The sequence below is a fragment of the Mustela lutreola genome, chromosome 6 (genome assembly GCF_030435805.1).
Source record: "Mustela lutreola isolate mMusLut2 chromosome 6, mMusLut2.pri, whole genome shotgun sequence".
Lineage (NCBI taxonomy): Eukaryota > Metazoa > Chordata > Mammalia > Carnivora > Mustelidae > Mustela > Mustela lutreola.
The window spans coordinates 52,912,809-52,937,506 of record NC_081295.1 but is presented as its reverse complement, the minus strand read 5'-3'; the positions used below and the strand labels follow the sequence as shown (position 1 = coordinate 52,937,506).

At 36.2% G+C, this 24,698-nt stretch overlaps 1 protein-coding gene across 7 annotated transcripts in view; it reads left to right on the top strand.

Annotated features, from left to right (window-relative positions):
- MYO6 (myosin VI) overlaps positions 1-24,698 on the top strand; it is a 150,615-nt gene that overhangs the window by 36,510 nt on the left and 89,407 nt on the right. For all 7 annotated transcript variants that reach the window (XM_059177246.1, XM_059177244.1, XM_059177245.1 and 4 more), the window contains exons 2-3: positions 18,922-19,063; positions 24,327-24,396. In XM_059177246.1, the coding sequence (XP_059033229.1) occupies positions 18,947-19,063; positions 24,327-24,396 (187 nt within the window). In that variant the 5' untranslated portion in view covers positions 18,922-18,946. The remainder of the gene's footprint in view (positions 1-18,921; positions 19,064-24,326; positions 24,397-24,698) is intronic.

The following is a 24,698-nucleotide window of genomic DNA, read 5'->3' as shown; positions in this document are numbered from 1 at the left end:
AGTAGCGTATTTGGCTTTAAAAAAAGGCTGCTCCTGGGGTGCTTGCGTGGCTCCATCAGTTAAGTGTCTGCCTCAGCTCCAGTTGTGAGGATTGTGATCCCATGGTCCTGGGATTGAGCCCCATGTGGGGCTCCCTGCTCAGTGAGGAGCCTCCTTCTCCCGCTCTTCCTGCTTATGTGCTAATAAATAAATAAAATGTTAAAAAAAAACCACTTTTTTTTTAAAATCACTTCAATAAACAATTAATATGAAAGTACATTTTTATGAAGCTCTATCAGTATTGAATGGGGCTTATGAAAAGGTTGTGGTTAGTACTACTTTAATGTGAACAACTAAACTGAAGGAAAAAAACAGGCTCAAACCATGGGTATGAAGAAATTCTTCCTTCATGAAGAGTACTCCTCGGTAGTTTTAATGGATTGTATTCCAGGATGGTAATTCTTGTGAATTGAGACTAAATTGTAGCTGAGTTGAATTTTAATTGTTGAATAATCACTGTGTAATTAAGTCCAGAAAATGAATGAATTATAAAAGTAGTAACTGAGTACTTAAAACTACTGTGACTTAAAGTTTTGGACTCAATTGACCTTAATAACTAGGGACTTTATAAAGTTGATACTGTTAAAGCTCAAGATAGGATTTCGGTGTAGGTGGAAAGCAGCAGCTTTAAAGGAAACCATTCACTGCTGCGTTGGTGGTTAAGCGTGAAGGCAAAATGCCCAGTGTGTGGTAGTGGAGAGGATTTTCACTGGGAGATCTACTTAAAAAAACAACACAACAGTTTGCTTATTTTAAACTGTTTAGGGAAACTGAAGCCCTTTAACCCTATAAATAACATTCCTTTGAGATATTGTCAGGCTTTCTGAGCTGAGAAGAAGTATGAAGCTTTGGATCATATAATCACTATTTTACATATAAAAGAATGATTTTGTTTGTGAAAAGTTAATTATTTGATTACTTTTTGGTGTGCCTTGACAAAACCATTGTGGTTTCGTAGAACACATTCTATTTACTTATTTACTTTAAAAGATTTTATTTATTTCAGAGAGAGTGAGAGAATGTGTGTAAGCATGAGCAAGGGGAGGGCAGAGGGAGAAGCAGACACCCTGGTGAGCAGGGAGCCTGATGTGGGACTCCATTACAGGACCCTGGGATCATAAAACACGTTAAAAAAAAGATTATTTATTTTGAGAGAGAGAGAATGCACCTGCATGTAGGGTGAGGAGTAGCAGAAGGAAAGGGAGAGTCTTAAGGAGGCTCCATGCCCAGTGTGGAGCCTGATGCAGGGCTCCATTTCACAACCCTGAGGTCACAACCTGAGCAGAAATCAAGAGTCAGATGCTTAACCAGCTGGGCCACCCAGTGCCCTAAAATACTTTTTATGAAGGATCATGATAACACATGAATTGTGTTTATCTCAGGTCTTGCTCTGAAAATCAAAAGTCCTGGTAGATTTTTCTAACTCAGAGAAATCTCCATTATGTTGTTTGATTTATTTGGTTACTTGGAAATCTACTTTTTATTGATATCTACTTGAAAAAAAAGTCTAACTCTTGCCTAAACTTCGGCAGCTGTTAGGTGAAACTTTGTGTTTTCAGCCATGTTTTGAGAATGTGTTGTGTTGCTCTATTTCCTTAATTTTATTTATCCAGCACATTTGTATGAAATGCTAAGTTGAATGAGCAGCAACTAATAGATCTGATTTGAGGTGTTATGTACAGTCCAACAGATTATAATATCAGAAAAATCTAGTTGCTGAACAATAACCGTAAAAGATGATTGCTACACTGAATTTGCTATGTAGTAGATCTGTGAGACAAAGTCTTCTTAAAAAAAATTTCTTTTTTAAAGCTTTATTCACCTGGGATGCCTGCGTGGCTCAGCTGGTAAAGCATCTGCCCTTGGCTCAGGTTATGGTCCCAGGGTCTCAGGGTTGAGTCCTGCATCAGGCTCCCTGCTCAGCCAGGAGCCTGCTTCTCCCTCTGCCTGCTGCTCCCTGTCTCATGCGCATTCTCTCTCTCTCTCTCCAATGAATAAAATCTTTACAAAAAAATGTATTCGCCTATTTTAGAGAGAGTGTGCATGTGAGTGGGGAAGGGTCAGAAGGAGAGAGTCAGAGAGAATCCCAAGCATAATATTCTCTACTCAGTGTGGAGTCCCACCCGGCACTCAATCCCAGGACCCCTGAACTGAAATCAAGAGTCAGTCGCTCAACCAACCGAGCCACCTAGAAGCTCCAAGTCTTATAAAATTGATAGCCAACTAACTATCTTCATACATCAGGGATTAGATTTCTCATATAATATTAATTTTTCTTTCCTTTTTTTTTTTTTTTTAAAAGATTTTATTTATTAGAGAGAGCAAGTGAGCATGCTTGAGTGGGGTGGGGGCAAAGGGAGAGGGACAAGCAGACTCCCTGTTGAGCAGGGAGCCCAGTGCGGGGCATAATCCCGGGACCCCGAGACCATGACCTGAGCTGAAGTCACATGTTTAACTGACTGAGCCGCCTAGGCACCCCTTAGTGTTTTGTTTTTTTTTAAATATGGTTTGAAATACCCAGTCAGCTACTAAATCTGTTAAGTTTATTTGTTCATTCACGTACTTAGTAACTCTTTGCTATCTGATATCTATCCCATTTTGTCATTCTCTCTGATACTGCCCTCATTTTGATATCTTGTTTTTTTCCTCTCATCTTATTGAATTCTTACAGTCTCTTCTACCAGAACACAGTAATCTTTTCAACATGCCAATTTAATTAGCTTGCTCATCATTGCCTATAGAATAAAGAATTAGAGTTAAGGACCTTTATACTTTGACATGGGCCTATCTTTCCAGCTTCATCTTCCACCAAATCTTTTTTCTTCTCTTTCGCAATCTGTCCTCCAGTTATGGTTCCACATTTTTAAATTTGTTTGCCATTTTATTTGTATAGAATACCACTCCATAATTCTCTATTTGTTGAAATTCTTGGACTTTCAGGATCGGCTTAAACTGCTCTTTCTAAAGCCCAAGTATGTCCACTTGGGCTGACTTCACTCAGGCAAAGTAATCCTGCCTTGATGTTCCCATATAAAAGTATTTTACTTTGGTCACTTAATTATATGAAACACTTCAGCCAAAGAAGAACAAAGATGTTTATCGGTGAGAGAGGGACAGGATGAAAGATCAGGAAAAAGCAATGTGAACATAGTACATATCATCAGTGTTTGGAATGTTCATATTAATATTTAAAAAAAGTAGTAGACCTAAGGAATTAATAAGGCACGCAAATGTAGACTTCTTTATAAGGCAAGAAAATATTTGCTTTGTCACCCAACCCCCACTCCTGGCCCCCATTTACTTAGTGAAAAGTAAGGTTTGTAGTTTGAGGTTTGAGTCTTCATCTCAAGGAATTAAAATAGCCCTTATGCCTTGATTTTTGCGTTTTTTGGGCCTAAGTTTGTGTTCTCAGTTGGAGAAAATACAAGGAAAGAGAGGGTGGTTTAGATGGACTTTGTCCACTTTATAGTGCTTAGAGACATCGCACAGCACTTAATTCTTGAGTACTTCTTTCTAGCCTCTACCACCTGCCCTCCCCCGCCCCGAAATAATTAGTTGGAATTCTTTTAATGACAATGGGAGATAATGTTGTAATTTTAGCGATTTTTAGGATTTTATTTCTACATGTGCTTCTGTTTTGTTTTGTTTTAGAAAAAAGTGTGCTTTTGTTTTTTGTTTAGGATGAGAAATACAATTTTTATTTTTTTGGTGCTATGCCTGACATCATAATAGGAATTCAGTACATCCTCACAGGATGTATTTGTAATAATGCTACTTCATGGTGCAGAGCCCCTTGAAATTTCACTTTCCCCAAACAGTTCCCCCATAAATATGTGACATGTGCTTAAGATATTAAATTTTGTAGGAAGACTTATTGTTAAAGTACTTATAGAGTCTCATCATTCTATTACTGCTTGAGGGTTAGTATTTGTCATCACAAGAGAAGTATATAGTTCTTCATAAAAGTGAGAAGAACTAAAATCAAGTAAATCTGTATTTTCTATAGGAGCTATTTTATTTTATTTATTTATTTTTTTTTTTTTTAAAGATTTTATTTATTTATTTGACAGAGAGAAATTACAAGTACACTGAGAGGCAGGCAGAGAGAGAGAGAAGGAAGCAGGCTCCCTGCTGAGCAGAGAGCCCGATGCGGGACTCGATCCCAGGACCCTGAGATCATGACCTGAGCCGAAGGCAGCGGCTTTACCCACTGAGCCACCCAGGCGCCCCTATAGGAGCTATTTTAGAATGGATTTGTCAGAGAATTAGCATTTTAGTGTTCTGATGGTTGCCTTTTCTGCTGGTGTTTGGTAGTTGAGAAAGAAAAATTGTTCCTAAAGTTCCTAAGTATTTTTCAGTTTATTCTTTCAAAGTGAGTGAAATTAGTGTTATCCCCAGAGACTAGAAAATATTATTAGATAACATATGGTTCACTATGAGGCTTTTACCCATTTATGCTAGGATATCTGGTTGAGGACTAATTCTGTGAAAAAGATTTATTGATTCTATTACATTAAGTTGACTTTTTTTTTTTTTTTAACTCAAGTGTCTGGAGGAATCTGCAATATTTACTCTATGACTAATTAAAAGTTAAAATTTATGCCCTCTTGTAAAACTGCTTCCTAAAAGCCTTTCTCATTATTTAAGAACATTTAATCAGAGACCCACCTCAGTATATAATGAACTTTTGGAAAGTTCTCCTGTGAAGTGGGAATGCCTAGCTAAGAATGGACATTGGCCTTCTTTTCCTTAGATTGTTGTTTGCTTAATATTTAGTTACATAAGAAAAGTGACATCAGGCCTTACTTTAACCAAAGAAAATTCGGAATTGGTATGAAGCTGAATGAATTTGAATGGATTAACACTACCATTTATAAATGTGTACCATGGTTAGGTATGTTGCCTAACAAAATCAAGAGCAGTCAGGACCTGGAAACTGCTTAAGAAGTACTAAGATTCCTATCTCAAGGGCCTTCAAGTATAAGTGGATCTCCTTAATCCATTTTCAGTATTTCAAAAAGCCTGATGGAAGGTTTATATTTGCTGTGATGGAGGTGGTGTAGGCCAGCTGAGCTGCTGTTTTTTTGCTTTTGGTTTTTTGCTTCACTGTAGTAACACTAGCTATTTTATAGGTGACAGAGCTATAAAATTAATTTGTCAGTTTAACAGATGTCTGTTTTGTGCCAAGCACTGTTTTTAGGCTTCTACATTCATAGCAGTGAATTTTTTAAAAAAGCCTCTGGGTTCAAGAAGCTTGTACTCTAAATAAGTAAATAATATATGTCAGATGTTAAGGGCTGTAGGAAAAGCAAAGTAGGCAAGGGTGTTAGGGTGTGCTGATTTTGAGTAGATGGATGGGGTTGCTATTTTATGAAAGGTGGTGTATGACGCCTCCTTGATAAGATAATAGAGCAAAGACTTAAAGAAGATAGGGAGCGAAGTTTACTGGTATCTTTTAGGCAGAGGTATTGAATGAGTAAGTGCCAGAGTCCTGAAATGGATGCATGCCTAGTGCATTCAAGGAATAGCAAGGAGACCATCATGAATCAAGTAGAGTGAGTAAAAAGGGGAGTGGGGGGAGACTACACCAGAATGCTTATGAGCAGGGGATACAATTTGTGAAGAATCTTGTGGGCCACTGTGAAAAGTTGGGCTTTTATGTGAGTGAGGTGGGAGGCACTGGAGAATGTTGAGCAGAGAGTACCACATAATTTATGTTATAAAAGGATCAAACTGCCATACTGAGCACTGACTCTGTGTAGGCAACAGAGGAAGCAGGAAAGACAGCTGCAAGTTACGACAGTACTTTTGGTGAAAGCCAGTGTTGACTAGGAACAGGGTGGAGCTGGTTGCACTGGTGAGACCTGGTCGGAATCTAGCTATAATTGAAAGAGCCAACAGGATTTGTCAAAGGATTTGATGTAGGAAGGGAGAGAGGAGAGTTGAGGATGACATCAAAATTTTTGGCGTGTGTAAGAGTAAGGATGAAATTGTCATTTTGTGAGAGAAGAAGAGGTCTATAAAAGGAGTAATTTGAAAGGGGAGACGGTAGGTCATTTTAGAATATGATAACTTTGAGATGGCTGTTGGTTTCCTAAGTAGTGATATTAAGTAGGCTATGAACTCTATAGATATCTGGAATTCAGTGGAGAGGTGTTACCTGAGGATAGAAATTTGGGCATTATTAACATGTGGGTAATGTTTAAATATTTAAGACTAGACAAGAAAGCAAGGGGATGAGAGTGGAGAGACAAACACAGTCCAAGGATTAAGCCTTGGACTTTCCTGATGTTGAAGAGGTAAGGGGGATCCCAGCCAAAGGAGACCAGACTTTTTTTTTTGACAGATAGCTTTGTAGATATGATCATCAAAGCAAGCTATAGTGTGGGATTCAAAATAATTAATTAAATTACATTTAAAAAGAAATTCAAGGGCGTCTGGGTGGCTCAGTGCATTAAGCCTCTGCCTTCGGCTCAGGCCATGATCCCAGGGTCCTGGGATCGAGCCCCGCATCAGGCTCTCTGCTCAGCAGGGAGCCTGCTTCTCCGTCTCTCTCTGCCTGCCTCTCTGCCTACTTGTGATCTCCGTCTGTCAAATAAATAAATAAAATCTTAAAAGAAAATAAATCTAGCACTAAGTACAAAACTGAGTAACTTCTAGGTGTAATCATTGGGCAATATACAAGATTAGTCATAGGGTATGGAAAATCTTAATCACCTGGGATAAATTAGTATCTTGCTATTCTGGTATTTCACCCTCTGTAAAAGAAATTTTGGGGTTCTGAAATAAACTGAGATATTTAGTTTCTGAGAATATAGGACTTTCTCTAGAATGATCTACATTTTGACCAGGTTATCTTAGTATAGATTATCTCCATATTATTGTTATTATTTTTAATTTCAACTCAGACCTTTTATTGTTATTGTTGGCATTCAGCCGTGCAATCTGTATAACTTTTTAAAAAATTTTACTAGACAAAGACTTTTTTAAAATTTAAATTCAGTTAATTAACATATAGTGTATTATTAGTTTCAGAGGTAGAGTTCAATGATTCATCAGTCTTATATAATATCTAGGGCTCATTACATCATTTCCCCTCCTTATGTCCATCACCCAATTACCCTATTTCCCGCATCCCCCCTCCCCTCCAGCAACCCTCTTTGTTTCCTCTGATTAAGAGTCTCTGTCTCTCTGATTTCATCTTGATTTATTTTTCCCTCTCTTTTCCTATGACCCTCTGTTTTTTTTTCTTAAATTGCACATATGAGGCAGATCATTTGGTAATTGTCTTTCTCTGGTTGACTTATTTCTCTAAGCCTAATAGCATTTAGTTTCATCTAGGTCATTGCAAATGGCAAGATTTCAATTTTATTGATGGCTGAGTAGTACTCTATTGTGCCTTTTGTATCCATTCATCTGTTGGGGACATTGGAGCTCTTTCCATAGTTTGGTTATTATGGATATTGCTGCTATAAACATTGGGGTGTAGGTCCCCCTTCAGATCACTACATTTGTATCTTTGGAGTAGTTACCTAGTAGTGTATTTGCTGGGTTGTAGGATAGCTCATTTTCAACTTTTGAGGAACCTCCCTGCTGTTTTCCAGAGTGACTGCATCAGTTTGCATTCCCACTAACTGTGTTGGAGGGTTCCCCTTTTGTCAAATCCTTGGTAACACCCGTCATTTCCTGAGTTGTTAATTTTAGCCATTCTGACTGGTATGAGGTGATATCTTATTGTGGTTTTTGATTTGTATTTCCTGACGCCAAATGATGTTGAGCATTTTTTTCATGCATCTTTTGGCCATGTAAGTGTCTTCTTTGTATAAATATCTGTTCATACCTTCTGCCCATTTCTTGATTGGGTTATTCTTTGGGTGTTGTGTTTGATAAGTTCTTTATAGATTTTGGATACTAGGCCTTTATATGATAAGACATTTGTAAATATCTTCCCCCATTCTGTTGGTTATCTTTTGGTTTTGTTGACTATTCCCTTTGCTTTTCAAAAGCTTTCTATCTTGAAGAAGTCCCAGTAATTCATTTTTGCCTTTATTTCCCTTGCCTTTGGAGACATGTCTAACAAGAAGTTGCTGCAGCTGAGGTCAGAGAGGTTGCTGCCTGTGTTCTCCTCTAGGATTTTGCTGGATTCCTGTCTCACATTTAGGTCTTTTATCCATTTTTGAGTCTAATTTTGTGTATGGTATAGAAAATGGTCCAGTAACATTCTTCTGCATGTGTCTGTCCAATTTTCCCAACACCATTTGTTGACGAGACTTTCGTTTTTCCATTGGATATTCTTTCCTGCTTTGTTGAAGATTAGTTGGCCATAGAGTTGAGGGTCAATTTCTACATTCTCTGTTCTGTTCCATTGATCTGTATGTTTTTTTTTTTTTTTTTTTTTTTGCCAGTAACATACTTCTTGATGATTACAGCTTTGTAATAGAGCTTGAAGTCCAGCATTTTGATGCCACTAGCATTGCTTTTCTTTATCAGAGCATTCCTCTGGCTATTCAGGGTCTTTTCTGGTTCCATACAAATTTTAGGAGTATTTGTTAAAGCTCTGTGAGGAAAGTTGATGGCATTTTGATAGAGGTTGCATTAAATGTATAGATTGTTCTAGGTAGCATAGATGTTTTGACAGTATTTTTTCTTCCAGTCCATGAGTGTGGGATGTTTTTCCATTTCTTTTTGTCTCCTTCAGTTTCTTTCATGAGTGTTCTATAGTTTTCTGAGTTCTGATCCCATGCCTCTTCAGTTAGGTTTATTCTTAGGTATCTTACGGTTTGGGGTGCAACTGGAAATGGGATTGACTTCTTAATTTCTCTTTCTTCTGTCTCATTCTTGGTGTTTAGAAATACAACTGGTTTCTGTGCATTGGTTTCATATCCTGCCACTTTGCTGAGTTTCTGTATGAGTTCTAGCAATTTTGGGGTGGAGTCTTTTGGACTTTCCACATAGAGTATCATGTCATCTGCAAAGAGTGAGAGTTGGACTTCTTTGCCATTCGGATGCCTTCCATTTCTTTTCTTTTTTTTTTTTTTTTAAAGATTTTATTTATTTTATTTGACAGATAGAGATCACAAGTAGGCAGAGAGGCAGGCAGAGAGAGAGGGAGGAGGAAGCAGGCTCCCTGCCAAGCAGACAGCCCAACGCGGGGCTCGATCCCAGGACCCCGGGATCATGACCTAAGCTGAAGGCAGAGGCTTTAACCCACTGAGCCACCCAGGAGCCCCCTTCCATTTCTTTTTGTTGTCTGATTGCTGAGGCTAGGACTTCTAGTACTATGTTGAATAGCAGTGGTGATCGTGGACATCTCTGGCGTGTTCCTGACCTTAGCAGAAAAGCTCTCAGTTTTTCCCCATTGAGAATGATATTTGCTGTCGGCTTTTTGTGTATGGCTTTTATGATATTGAGGTATATTCCCTTTATCCCTATACTGTGAAGAGTTTTAGTCAAGAAAGGATGCTGTACTTTGTCAAATGCTTTTTCTGCATTTATTGGGAGGATTATATGGTTCTTGTCCCTTGTTTTATTAATATATTGTAATATATTTATTAATATATTTTATTAATATATTTTATCACATTGATTGATCTTGCAGCCCTGGTGAATAATCCTTTTAATGTACTGTTGGATCCTATTGGCAAGTCTATCTTAGTGAGAATTTTTGCATCCGTGTTCATCAAGGATATTGGTTTGTAATTCTCCTTATTAGTGGGGGATCTTTGGTTTTGGGATCAAGGTAATGCTGGCCTCATAGAAAGAGATTGGAAGTTTTCCTTCCATTTCTGTGTTTTGAAACAACTTTAGAAGAATAGCTATTAATTCTTATTTTAATGTTTTATGGAATTCCCCTGGGAAGCCATCTGGCCCTGTACTCTTGTTTGTTGGGAGATTTTTGATAACTCCTTCAATTTCCTTGCTAGTTATGTGTCCATTCAGGTCTTCTCTTCCTGTTTCAGTTTTGGTAGTTTATACATTCCTAGGAATGCATCCATTTCTTCCAGATTGCCTAATTTGTTGCTCAAAATAAGTTCTTATAGTTGTTTGTATTTCTTTGTTGGTTGTGATCTCTGTTTTTTCATTCATGATTTTATTGATTTGGGTCCTTTCTCTTCTTTTGGTAAGTCTGGCCAGGGGTTTATTGATCTTATTATAATTCTTTCAAAGAATCAGCTCCTAGTTTTGTTGATCTGTTCTACTGTTCTTCTGGTTTCTATTTCATTGATTTCCGCTCTGATCTTTATTAATTCTCTTCTGCTGGGTTTAGGCTTTATTTGCTGTCCTTTCTCCAGCTCCTTTAGGTGCGAGATTAGGTTGTGTATTTGAGACCTTTCTTGTTTTTTCAGAAATTAAAATCATTTTGTAAATATTTTTAATACTTAATAACCATATAATGAAGTTACCAATAAAATACTAGCTTTTATTTTTTTAACCCTCTTTTTTTGGTTGGCAAGTTAATTTTAGCTGTACCAGTTAAGTTGAAGTTAGCCTTGGTGTTCTGAGTCTATTTCTAAGAATCACATGGTTATAGACTTAGCTTTAAATATTAATCAGTACATTGGGCTTTCTGAGGCTTATTTGGAAGTATAGTATAACTGTACACAGGATCATGGCTAAGATCAGTTGGACCTACTACTATTAAAACCAGAAAGAGTGTCATAGCTGACCTAGACATTTTTTACTTTTTTTTTTTTTTTAAAGATTTTATTTATTTGACAGAAGGAACACATGCAGGGGGAGTGGCAGACAAAGGGGAAAGGAGAAGCAGACTCCCCCCTAGCAATGAGCCCAATGTGGGACTTGATATGGAGCTCGATCCCAGGACCCTGGGATCATGACCTGGGCTGAAGACAGATGCTTAACTGAGTCACCTAGATGCCCCAACATTTCTTGACTTTTTAGATGTAGACTGAGAAACAGAGCTTTTATTTTTTCAACAATATCTAAAGCTGAAACAGTGGTTGGGTTTTTATAGGGCTTGATAAATATTTACTTAAAAAACGAGTGCATATCAGGCTTCTTAATTATATTTAGGTAGGTTTTAGATCTTATTATCTTGATATGGTTTCTGATTTTTTAAATTATATTTTTAAAAAGATTTTATTTATTTGAGAGAGCACATAAGTGGGCAGAGAGAGAGAGAGAGGGAGAAGCAGACTCCCCACTAGGCAGGGAGCACAACCTGGGGCTCTATCCCAGGACCTTAGGATCATGATCTGAGCTGAAGACAGCCTCTTAACCAACTGAGCCACCCAGGCATCCCTCTCATTTAATTAATTAATTAATTAATTAGTTAACTGATTAATTTGACTGTGCCACTCCAGTGCTCTTAGGTACTCCTCTTTATTTTGTTTTATTTTATTATTTTTACTTATTTATTTGTGCCACCCCAGTGCCCCTAAAAATATTTTAATCAGAGAAATGCAATGAAAAAAGAAAAATATCATTTGGAGAAATAAACAATAGCAGGAGAGTGGAGTGATTTAATCTGGCCTCATAAAATATATTTGTTCTTACATCCTTTTCCCTCAAAGGTTATTATTATAATTTTTTAAAGTTTATTTGACAGAGAAAGAGCAGAACGAGGGGGGAGCAGCTGAGGGAGAAGCAGGCTCCCCGCTGCACCCCTCTTATTTTATTTCTTTGTCATGAGTTTGGACTTTGTGGTAGGTATTTTATCCCCCTTGTTAATGAATGGTCATTGCTGATAAAACCAAGGTAATAACAATTTTCAGTACTGATGTTTAATGAATGTGTTATCCAGTATTACAGCAATCATATAATTCCTATACTTCGTACAATTAGCAGAACAAGATTAACTTGGAAATGTTTTCTAGGAAGGTCTTTTCAAAGGTAATTTAGTGACTAGATGGAACCCTGCTGAAGTATTTTGGAGAATTTTGTTGTATAAGGAAGTTCTTATGGAACTGAAGTGCTCAATGAAAGATTGCACTAGGTACACACAGAATACACCAACCATAGCCAGCTGTTACCTTGTGCCCTGTTTTTTCACAATATTTGCACACCAGAGAAGCTAATAACCTTCAGGATATACTGATATAGAGGAGAGTAGCTGCCAGTTTAAAGCTTGTGTGCCAAAGGTGCGCATAACATTCTTTTGACCAGAGAGGCCAGAGCCTGGCCAGATGAAAGAGTAGCAGATTTAATACATCTATGCCACTTTCTTACCCCCAAGTAGAATGTAAGATCCTGGAGGGCAGGGGTATATGCCTGTTTTATTTACTGCATTATTCCAGCTGGTTATTTTCCTATTAGAAAACTGCATGAGGACGGCATACCTGGCTGGCTCAGTCAGTGGAGCATGTGACTCTTGATCTCCAGGTTGTGAGTTCAAACATCACATTTGGGTGTAGGGATAACTTAAAAAAGAAAAAAGAAAGCTGTACAAGGCCAGATTGTGTCTCTTTTTGCTCACCATTATATCTCTACCAGTTAGCAGTATGTAATACATAATAGGAGACTAAGTAATTAATTCATGGAATAAATTATGTAGAAGGCAGGTTCTGCACACTTTGCTTAATGCTCCTTTCTTCCTTTATGATATCTTATTCTGGCTCTTTTAGCCGAGCTCTAAATTACCTTTAGTTAGTACTCAATTCCTAATACCCTAGACAATAAAATATAAGGCATTGTTATGAATCATAGCTATGGTATTTGAGGTGTAATCTTTGAAGGTAAAGGAGTAGGTAATGGCTCATGTTTTGTGGTATGGGCCTACCCTTTCTGCTTGTGGCCCAGAGTTTTTATTGTGATTATCACTGGAATTGTTGAGAAGGAAGAACATGGATGTATTTTGTTTGTTACTGTAACCTTTAATATGTCTGATCCCCAGGGAGTCTTCTGGTGCTACGCTTCTGACCTTTAAACAAAGAATAAATGAAAAGTTAGCATAATGCCTCTGGAAGGCTACAGATTTCCTTCTGTAGATTAATAAGTGCTTCTGTAGATTACAGTTGACCCTTGACAACATGGGGGGATGGAGTACTGACACCACCCCAAGAATTGGACATCTGCTTATAACTTTAGACTCCCCCCTCAACTTTATTGATAGGGAAACTGCAAGAGATCACTTTTTACTGTAATACAATTTGTATTGTACTGTAATACAATTTGTCTAATTTTCATACTGAAGAAATGAATTGCTCACTGAGAGATGATTAGTGTCACATGGTATTTTAAGTGGATACTTGCAACACTCGAGCTTACTGCAATAGCAACAGGAGGTGGTTATGAAGTTATTATCATAGTACAGCATGCACTATAGTTAATTTTATGTAGCTATGATTCAGTACTGTCTATGGTTCTCTCAGCTGTGAATGGTATCTTGTATGGTCTGTGTTTGTGCAAATTTTTATAAATTCTAACTTTATATTTACATATATTTAATGGTATCAAGTGATAAATTAGAGTAACATCTACATATATTTTATTTGACCTGTATCTATATTTTATAAGTTCATGATATACCTTTTTCTTAAAATTTTTCAGTATTTCTAGACTATGTGGTTTATCTGTGAGTTTTCTCAAATTGTTAAAAATCTCCATAACAATTTCCAATATATTTATTGAAAAAAAAATCCACAGGTGGAACCATGCAGTTTAAATGCATGTTATTCAATGGTCAACTGTACTTCTATAGATTACTGTAATGCTTACTTAAAAAAATATGATTGTCAATTAAGTTCTAAAAACTAGGTAATTTTTAGTTGATGACGGCATATTGTAAAATATTTTCTCTAAAAATCTTAAGGAATTTCAAGAATTTCAAATTTGCTAACCTAACTCTAATGATACATATATGTGATCAGGCTTTAATGTGTTTAAGGTTTCCAGTATAATTGCACTGGGAATTGAGATGTCTTTTTAAAATTTCCTTTGTAGTTTTTTTTAAGTATTCTTCATAAGCAATCATGCTTTAATAAGTGTGAATGCTGATTGCATGGGTTTTTTCTGAATGGTTTTCTGGGAACAAATAATAACATGTCTAAAAAAATTTTGTCTTTTGTGGGTTGAATAAATTGGACTTCATTGTTAAGGGATAATTTGTTATAGGTAGGATTCTAAAAACCATTAAGTGAAACTTTATTTAAAAAGAGATTTATTCTAATATAAATTATGTACTAGGTAGAAAATAATATTTAATTTAATAGGGGAGGATATGAAGTATCCACAGTTTCTCCAGACACAAATACATAATCGGTACAGAGTTAGAGTAAGACAAGTTTAGATGAGAATCTAGGCCAACTTCATGAGGTCCAAGGTCAGTAGATACCTTTGATGATAGTGCTCAACACGGCTGTTTCTTGGGTCATACTGTGCCAGTTTAGGCTGCTTGTTTGCCTAAGTACAGGGCTCTAAGTTGGAAATAATTTTCCTTTGGAATTTTATCGGCATTGCTTTGTTGACTTCCTGCTTCAGTATTGCTGACGTCATTTTGATTTATGATCCTTCGGATATGGTCCATGTTTTTTTCTTCTGATATCTCTAGATATGTGTAACATCTTCTCTTTATTTCTGGTGATCTGAATTTGACGTGCTGTCTTTATGTGCTTGTGTTTGTGTGTGTTTGTGTGTGTGTGTGTTTCCCAGTTATTGAATTGAGGACTTAATGGGCATTTTGGCTAAACTCTAGAAAATCATGCCTTTCAGTTCAGTTTCTTTGGATATTTTAATTTTCTCCCTTCTGTTTTTTTAGGGGGGCAGGATGTCTGCTGTTCCTGGTATTTTGATGCTTAATCTCTTTGTCTAATTTTCATATCTTTTTCTTTGCCCCCCTTCTATCTCTTTTTTTCTTCACTTTCTGTAAAATTGTATTAACATTATTTTTTTACCTTCTAGTGAATATTTCATTTCTGCTCTTACATCATTAAAGGAAAATTATTTCAACACTTGTTAAAATAACAGGGAAGACCATTCAGGATTATTGCCATAGGAGTGTATTAGTCTATTTGGTCTGCCATAATAAAATGATATAGATTGGATGCTTTAAAACAACAGAAGTTTATTTTCTCACAGTTCTAGGGGCCGATGGCCTGAGATCAGGATACCAGCATGGTTGAGTTCTAGCAAGGACTCTCTTTTTGGCTTTCAGATGGCCACCATCTTGCTGTATAATCACATGGCCATTGTGGAGTTGGGGGAGGGATCTGGGATCTCCTTTCCTCTTTTCATAAGCCACTGGGCCTATTGTATCAGGATCTCATCACTTATGATGTCATTAATCTCATTACCTCCTAAAAGCCCTATCTTTAAATATAGTCATATTGGGAGTTAGTATTCACGTATTAAAAAATAAGAATTCTGTGGGAGGAACAACAAAATTAAGTCCCCAGCAATCTATAACAAAGGGTGTTAAAATAGAGAGAGATGGGGCTCAGTTATGAATATAGCAAAGACAGCTGGGGTATATAGCCAATAAGCAGAGTGAGGGGTCAGTGAATACAAAATAACTAAGAGAAAACAGCAAGGATAGGAGATTCTTGAAGGTAGTTCAAGGATTATACGTCAAAGTTAGGGGATGAAAAACTTAACCAGGCATCAAGGGAGAGGGAATTTTTCCAAATTGGCCTATCAGGATTCTTACTAAAACTGGCCTACGTAGACCCAACAAGGATTGGACCAACATGGAAGGCCTAGTGTCATGGCCTTGTCAAGAAGCAGGGTGAGAGTTGCCTAACTAAAGTTTGGTTAAGGAGAGAGTTTTTTTTTTAGCATGTGGCAGTCTATATATATATATATATATATGCACACACACACATACACATTCTTAATTGTTCTGGTATTTCTCATTCCAGAGAATGTCTTTTTCAGAGAATAACCTTGAAGCTTCTCTCAGGGTAGTGATGGGAGTGGGGGTGTATTTGCCTAGCAATGTGGAGTATGTGCATGTTAGAGGAAATCTCTTAAACAACTTTCACTTAGTCTTTCTTATGTTAGATTCTCTTTTTTTGGACTTGGTTCTAGAAATTTCTTTGCAGTAGAGTTATTATGTCTTTTGAGATTCAATGGTATAATTTGGGGTTTCTTCATCTTTCCCTATTCCTGACTTGAGATTCAGCTCTCTCAGGTTTGCTGAGTCAGTTGCCTATTAACCATTTGCTTTCTGACTTCCAAAATACTGTTGCTATTGTCTCCTCTTTGTTTTTTCCCATCCTAGTGGGCTGATTTCTTTTTAAGCAATCAGTTTGCTGTAAATTTAGGAATTTGATGAAGGGGCAACATTAGATATGTGCTTTTAAATCTGTTGTCATAACTGGGAAGTTGCAGCTAATGATTCAGAATGAGAAAGCAATTTGAATAGTTCAAGGGAATTTGCCTTTTTTTTTTTTTTTTTTGACTTTGAGGATTTTCCTGTGTTTTTTTTTTTTTCTTTCAGATACTTAATTATTGCTAAGTGGTATTTCATAACTATTCTGTAATTTCTCTCTGTACTTAGAAGAATAGCAAGACTTTTTGTAAAATTTATTGGTGGCTACAAACAACAGATATTGGAGAAAATAAGTGAGAGCAGTATGACACGTATCTGTTGGGTACCATTAGGATGATGATCTCAGTTTTATGTCACTTAATCCTCATAGCAATTCTGTAAGGTAAGTGATATCACTTATGGGTAAGGAAAGATAATGATCAGAGAGATTAAGTAACTTGCTTAAGAGCTAGTCAGCGTTGGAGCTTAGTTTCAAGCTTAGGTTTTTAAGACCTTTCACCTCTTTTTAGTTCACCATCTCCTTTTGCTCTTCAGAACTATGTACACAATTCATTCATTCACTCAGTGACTGTTAACTTGCCTGCTCTGTGTTGGGCCTTGGGAACACAGAGGGGACTAGGTCATGCCTTGATGGAATAGGGATGGACATGATCAGATTTACCTTTCAGTAGGATTTCTGGTGATCCACGCAGATTGACAAGAGTAGCAACAATAGGCAGCTTAAGTTAATTACAGAAGTCCTGGTAAAAGACTGTGTTGGTTTTAACCAGATAACAGAGGCAATATAGAAAAGTGGGTGAAAATGAGATGCCTATTGGAGATAGAATTGACAGGTTTAGGGGAGTGATGTGAATTTGCAGGGAGCTGGAAGAACTGAGGATGACTCCATGTTTGATCTGAATTGAGTGCTGTTGGTGCCCTTACTGATACAAGGAATAACAGGCTGGTGTGGTGGAAGAGAGTAATAATATAATCATAGCAATGTTACATCTTTTAGAGGTACCTGTGGGAAGATGTCCAGTAGGCACATAAACACCTGAGAACTCAACTGAGTGCTGTTAATGGGCTAGAGCAATAAATTTGGGTGTCACTCACCTAAAGATAGTACTTAAAGCCATGGGACTACATAGAATTATTTAGGTAAAGTGTGTAGACATAGGTGTAGTAAGTCTGAAGCAGTGTTACTGATTCACTTCTATGGAGAATCATCATTAAACTTCTTATCTTGGAATTACATATAAACCTAATAGCATTTGCTGTTTGGGAAAAGCAAATCCCACTGTGTAGTCATGTCATAAAAAACATTAACCAACAAGTATACTGAAAACATGTCAGTAGTTCACAACTTTTTGACTGAACTACATACTACACGTCCTTGACTTTCATGAGAGAATAGACCTGACAACATTCACATGGGAAATCCCAGATTTGCAAATTCAGCAAAAGAGGAGAGTTTATGGTATGTACATCAACTTTTCTTTAAGTATAGATAAGTAAAGAAAAATAAGTTCCCACTGAGATGCTGAAACTCAAACATCTGGGATCACTTATTAGCCAATTCACTATTACACATTAGTCTCATAGAATCCGAGCGTTTTAAAATTAAAAGTTTTACATTTCATGAACACTTCAGGTTGAATTATAAATGTTAGATATGCTAAGCATGAAAGAAGCTTTATAAGAACACTTGAAAAATTAGAATTTACAATAGGCAAAACCTGGAAGCAATCCCAGTGTCCATCAGTAGGACAGTAGGTAAATAATTGTGGTATAATTGGGCTAGTATATACAACAACATGGTTGAATATCAAAAACATTTTATTGAGTGGAAAAAGCCACATATAAAATCTATAAAATTTTATTTATATGAAGTTCAAGAAAGGGCAAAAACTAATTTATAATGAGACAAACCAGAACATTGGATCCCTATGGAGATTATTGATTGACCATAAGGGAACTGCCAGGGGATGATGGAAATGTTCTATATATTGATTGCCGTGTTTGTTAAATGGGTGTATGCATTTGTCGAAACTCATCAACTTGTATACATAGGATTTGTACATTTCATTGTGTATAAGTTTTACTTCAGTTAAAAAAAAATGTGAGGATACATACAGGGAACCACACTGGTGAGGCATTCCTATTGTCTCAGATAATTAGGATAAGTTTCTCAGGGGAGGTAGTCTTTCACATGTCTCATTTTTATCCCTCAGGTTTAAGATGACTTTTGTTAAACTCTTAGTTAACTCCACACAATAACAGCTATTCCTAGGACAGCTGTTGAATTTATTGTGTGATTTAGAATACTTGAGGTAATAAAAGGAACTGTTGTTATCAGCTACACTGGGGCATTAAGTAAAAACTGTGACCATTTTTCCCAGTTTTTGGAGTACTACACTCCACTACAGTCACAGTTGAAGGAAGGCAGTAGCAGAGCAGGTATTACCTGAGGGTATAGTCTCTGCTTGGTCCTTATCTAAAGGTGGATAAAAGGGGTCAGGGTTGGCAAAATGGAGAGAGGTGGAGATTACTTGTGGCGGGGCTGACATGTGTTTCTGTAAATTGCAACTTACATGTTAGCTTTCTAGAAAGATACGTTATTTATTTTTATTTCCAGAGTTATTCATGTTGTTTTATTTGTTCCTTTCAAACAGGAGATAGTGGATACTCCCTTCAAAAATGGAGGATGGAAAGCCCGTTTGGGCTCCACACCCTACAGATGGATTTCAGATGGGCAATATTGTAGATATTGGCCCTGACAGCTTAACAATTGAACCCTTGAACCAAAAAGGCAAGGTGAGTTTCTCAGCTGAGATTTCAAAATTTGATTTTTTTCTAGAGATATCTTCTTTCTTAATGAAATAGATATTCCTAGCACAGTGTAAGGGAAAGCAATTTTCTGGTGAGTCTTAATTTTCTAGTGAGTTATTTAATTTATTGTGTAAGTATACATCCCAGGAAAAAAGTGATGTCCTATCATAAAATCAGACAGAAATCTAGTGAGCCTTTTATTATCTCATTCTTAAGATATAGCTATATGATAAAATATGAACAATAACATTTTTATTCCTTATACTATTTTGCTAAAGCTCATGTATCTGTGATGTAGTCAAATGTTATAAAACAAAAATATGGGAAGTGAATGGGATTTTATCAAAGTTTTCTTTTTGCTTTAGCTTCTAGATGATTTTTTTAAAGCTTTTTATTTACTTAAATTTATTAGCGTGGGGTTGGCATAAATATATTTCTAAATTTTTTTTAAAGATTTTTAATTATTTATTTGACAGAGAGAGAGATCACAGGTAGGCAGAGCAGCAGGCAGAGAGAGAGAGAGGGGAAAGCATGCTCCCTACTGAGCAGAGTGCCTGATGTGGGGCTCGATCCTAGGACCCTGATATCATGACCTGAGCCGGAGGCAGTAGCTTTACCCACTGAGCCACCAGGCACCCCTGGAATAAATATATTTCTATTAAATAAAGATAGTTAATTTTTTTTTTAAGATACTTAAGTGTTGCAAACCCATCTATTATTATTAATATTTTCACTATAATGATAGGTTTTTTTTTATTATAGTGATAGTTTTTAAAATATAAAAGCGTATTAAATTTTGTCTACATGGCGTCTATTTCTTTTTTCCTTAGACTAGATAGTATTACAAAATGGGAGTTTGGGGAAAATGTGATCAGGAGTCTCTCTGAGTGTTCATAGGGACTGTAAGGTCCGTTTTTGTGGGAGAACTTCACAATTTTTAGTTTAATAAATATTCCTGTTAAACAGATCTTCTGACTAAATTAAACTTGTTGATGTCATTTCTGTTTACTTTAGACTCTGAGACTGTACGTGAATAATTTATATTCTACTGATACATGGTTAACTAATGCCATATGACTGCCATCCTTCTGGGAACCTTAGAAAAACAAGGTGGATCTCTCATGAGGTCTTTTCACAGAGAAAACTATTCTGTTACTGTAAACAACCCAGGAACCTAAATGCATAATATATAATGTGCTGTGTTAGAGGAGGCCAATTAAAGATACTCTGAAGAAAGAAAACACAAAGTGTTTCTAGTTTTTTCCTCTTATTAACAAGTACTTATTTGTTCTTACAGTGCTGTACATGTTCAGAGAATGACAGAGTTAAGAAATAAGCACAATTATTTTCATATATTTGAAGTTGTAGGGGAGGGAAAATTTCCTCTATGCTTTCAGGTTTCCGGGTGGACCTAAGAATAAAACTGATATAAGACATGGTATAAAAGCTTACCATTTTTATTACATTTTAATGTGTATATGTGTATGTGTATATCTTCACAAGAGAATGAAGATCCAAAGAGGTGACCCGAGCAGAAAGCTCTTACATTTTTTTGACAAACAATAAATTTGTGAAGAATTGATAAGACAAAGGGGTTTGGGTTAGGGGCAGTACATTGTGAAGAAGGAATTAGGAAGGTAAGAGTTAGTATGACAGAGTTTGTATAGATTTGTCTTGGCCTTGATTTCCTTTCTCTGGTGATAAGAATATCTTCTTTCTGCCTGGTACAGGCAGGGCACTTTTCACATAGGAATTTTATCTCCTGATTTCAAGGATAAAAAGGAGGGTGAGAATGGCTTTTTTGCACTTGCTTCTTCTCAAGAGCTTTTAATTCAAAATTATCAGTATGTCAAAGTAGCATATTTAGGGTTATAGAAATTTAGTGAGCTTTTCAGTATCCTTCAAAAAGTTTTTTTTCATTTTTGTGTAGCATATTTTATAAGGACAGTAAATTGAAGGCTGCAATGAAATGAGAAGTACTATTTCCTAGGTATATTCTGTTGTATATATTTTGTTTTATCCACAGGTGACAAAATAATTCAGTTCAGGCATAGAGGAAACTTTATTTATGAGTATATGCTTTTTCCTATTTTAAATATTTGTGTGCTTTCAACTTTGCCTTATTAGTATTAATCTGTACATACATAGAAGCAATAAAAATATTTCAAATTTAAATTGTGGAGTTATGAAAACTTTGTGGATCTGTAGTTAATTCTATAAACTAAGAAGCTTCTTTCCATAAACATTTTTTGGAAGTTAACAAGTTCTCAGGGATTGGTTCTAATTTTAATTTTTTCTCTTACTCTCTCATCAGAGTCTTAATAAATTAAAACATGTCATAATAACCATACAGTTGAGAAGATCCATAAGAATAGCAGTCTTTTGCTTAGGTAATTCGTGGTAGAGAGGACATCATCTTTTATTTTATTTTTATTTTTATTTTTATTTTTTTTAAGATTTTATTTATTCAACAGAGAGAAATCACAAGTAGGAGAGGTAGTCAGAGAGGCAGGCAGAGAGAGAGGAAGGGAAGCAGGCCCCCTGCTGAGCAGAGAGCCCACAGGCCTCGATCCCAGGACCCTGAGATCATGACCTGAGCTGAAGGCAGCAGCTTAAACCACTGGGCCACCCAGGCGCCCGAACATCATCTTTTAAATATGAAGAAATTAAGTGCATAAATCGATGGACAAGTCAAGTGGATCTGTTTGCTGATATAGTAGAAGCATGAAAGAGGGAATTAGTAGCTCTGGTGGGGAACATGTCTGATGGTAGTAATGGCTTTAAAATTTTTTGATTGTGGCCAATATTAAGAAATGGATTTTACATTGTATTTGATGTGTGTATTGTGCATGTGTATATATTTATAAGAAATAGATTATATTTGTCAACAAGTATGTGTATTGTGTGTGTATGCATACTCATAAATTAACATCCTTATCACATGTGATACATTTTGGTGTTTTTTAATATCTTTTTTGCTGTTAAAAATGCTGTCTTGAACCTCTAAATTGATTTCATGTTCCTTATTTGCAGCAAACTGGACTTTAGGCTAAAGCCCTAAGTATATGGCATATTATGGGTCCACATTGTCTTTTTCTCTCCACTTTGCTAGTCTTATCTTTTATCAGTCAACAGTCTCCTTCTCATGCTCTTGCCATATGCTTATACTTGTGTGTCTGTTTTTCCTTTTCTTCCATCTTTCCTCTCCAGTATTTATCATGCCCTCACCATATATCAGGTGGTTTGGGGTACTTTGTGTCCTTGCTCACAGTGCTCTTTTTGTCACTCTCTTTAGCTTTTTGCTTAGCAAATTTTATTTATCTCGTAAGACTGAGGTCACCTTTCTGAAATTTTTCCATAGATACCCAGTCTCTCCTTCCTCCTCCCATGCAGTAGAATTTACTGTTGATTATTTGTTCTTTGGAGCAGTGCTAAAAATTCTTAGCTGCCTGTAATATTTTATCAGAGATATTTGTTTATATTTCTCTCCTCCTCCCTACTAGACTGTAATCTTCTCAAATGCAGAGACTTTTATTTGTCCGTTTTGTCACTGTAGCTTGATATGCTGTGTTTGATGTGTGGTAGATGTTTACTGCTGGTGATCAATGTGTGCTTTGTTATGTGATCGTCCCTTGATAAGAGAAAATGCATCCTCCCTCTAAAAAGAAAACAGTTGCTTTAATGAAACAAATTTTCTTTCTCACTGAGTAGGCAGTAAAGGGGAGAAGATAAGGGGTGGTGATGATTGGGGGGTGAAGGGGAGAGAGAAACTATCTTCTAAGATTCATTACTGGCCTCTTACTCCTGCTCTTAACCTTCCCATTTTAGGAATTTGTTTTCTTCGACTGCTGCCCCACTTTCAGGAGCCTCTTATATTTGATATGTCTCCAAACAAGAAAGAACCAAAATCTGGGGTCTGGCGAGTCCTTACCCCCTTTGCCACAGCTATGAAAGAAGGCTAATGTCTGTGACATGACCAGTTATTTTTGAATACATTTTCCTATAGAATCATTGTTAAAAGTTATAGATCGCTTTATATTGCCATTAGTATACTTAATGTACATTATGGATCAATTCTGATTTTGTGATTGATCTTGTAAACCTTTGCACATTTATAACATTAAGAGCATGTGTTCTGGGTTCCAAATAAGTAACTTTCAGAGTTTTTAGGCCTAACAGTTTTCTAATTTGGGTGTGACTTAGAATAAGTGATCTCAAATTACATCTAAAGAGTATTAAATTTTATTCATGTCATTCTAACAGTTATCTTTAAATTTATACTTCTCAAACAATTACAATCACTCTTGTGGTTGAACTTTCCATCCATATCAAATAAAACTAAGGAAAAATGGTCAATTATTTTAAAATAATATTTAGAGTTCTACACATGTACATACATGCATGAGTATAAGACTACTGCTATAGTTTACAGAGTAAATCCAGGCTGCTGATAGTACCTTAATTCACTCTTCCAGGATACTATCTTAATGCTAGAGCCATGGCATTTAAGTGATATAATAAATACAAACTTATTTTATGGACCAAATAGTTTTGGATACTGTTTAGATTTCTGATACATTTCTATATAGGAATTTGGGTCTAATATGCCTTACTCAAACATTACCATTAGTTAAATAATACTCTGTAGTGGTCACATATTTAATATATATATTTAAACAATAAAATTGCTTTATATACAAACATTAAATTTAAGAAAAAAATTGTTAAAGTATATACCATGTAAATTTAATATTAATATGCTTCTTGTTTTGCCCCATTGTAGGTGTTAGAGCATAGGATCTTTTTTATTGATTTCCATTATTTTTTTTTCTAAGATTTTATTTATTTATTTGACACAGAGAGAGAAAGAGATCACAAGTAGGCAGAGAGGCAGGCAGAGAGAAAGGGGGAAGCAGGCTCCCTGCCGAGCAGAAAGCCCGATGTGGGGCTCGATTTCAGGACCCTGAGATCACAACCTCAGCCGAAGGCAGAGGCTTAACCCACTGAGCCACCCAGGTGCCCCTGATTTCCATTATTGATTTCATGTTCATGGTAAATGGATAATATTTGAGTAAGGGTATTATCCTCTTTTTGGGTTAGTGACTTATTAAATAGAAGGATCTTGTATTACATTTTAATGAAAAGCATACTGTTGGCTGTTATTACAGGTATGCAACCAATTAATCACCTTTATTTTTCTTATTATTTATAAGCTGCTAGTTTAATGAGCTCTTGTTTTGTTTGCTAGACATTTTTGGCTCTCATAAACCAAGTGTTCCCTGCAGAAGAAGACAGCAAAAAAGATGTGGAAGATAATTGTAAGTATCAGGTCAAGAAATAGTTCTCAGTGCAGTAAAGGAAGTTATCCTTCCAAAAAGTAAATTAGTGGTTTTATTACTAGGTATACTATACTGGTTCAAAAGAAATGTAGCCTTTTGATGTGAAGGTTCATGTGAATGGAGGAGCTCAAACGTCCTGAATTCATTATTGTCTTACATTTGTACTTTGGTGAAAGAGTCTTACATATCCTTTTAAAGTGTTATTTCGGTTGTGTAAATGTGGGAAATGGTCATAATTTACTATGAAGTCTGAACCAAAAATCTCTTGTTAACAGTTTTGA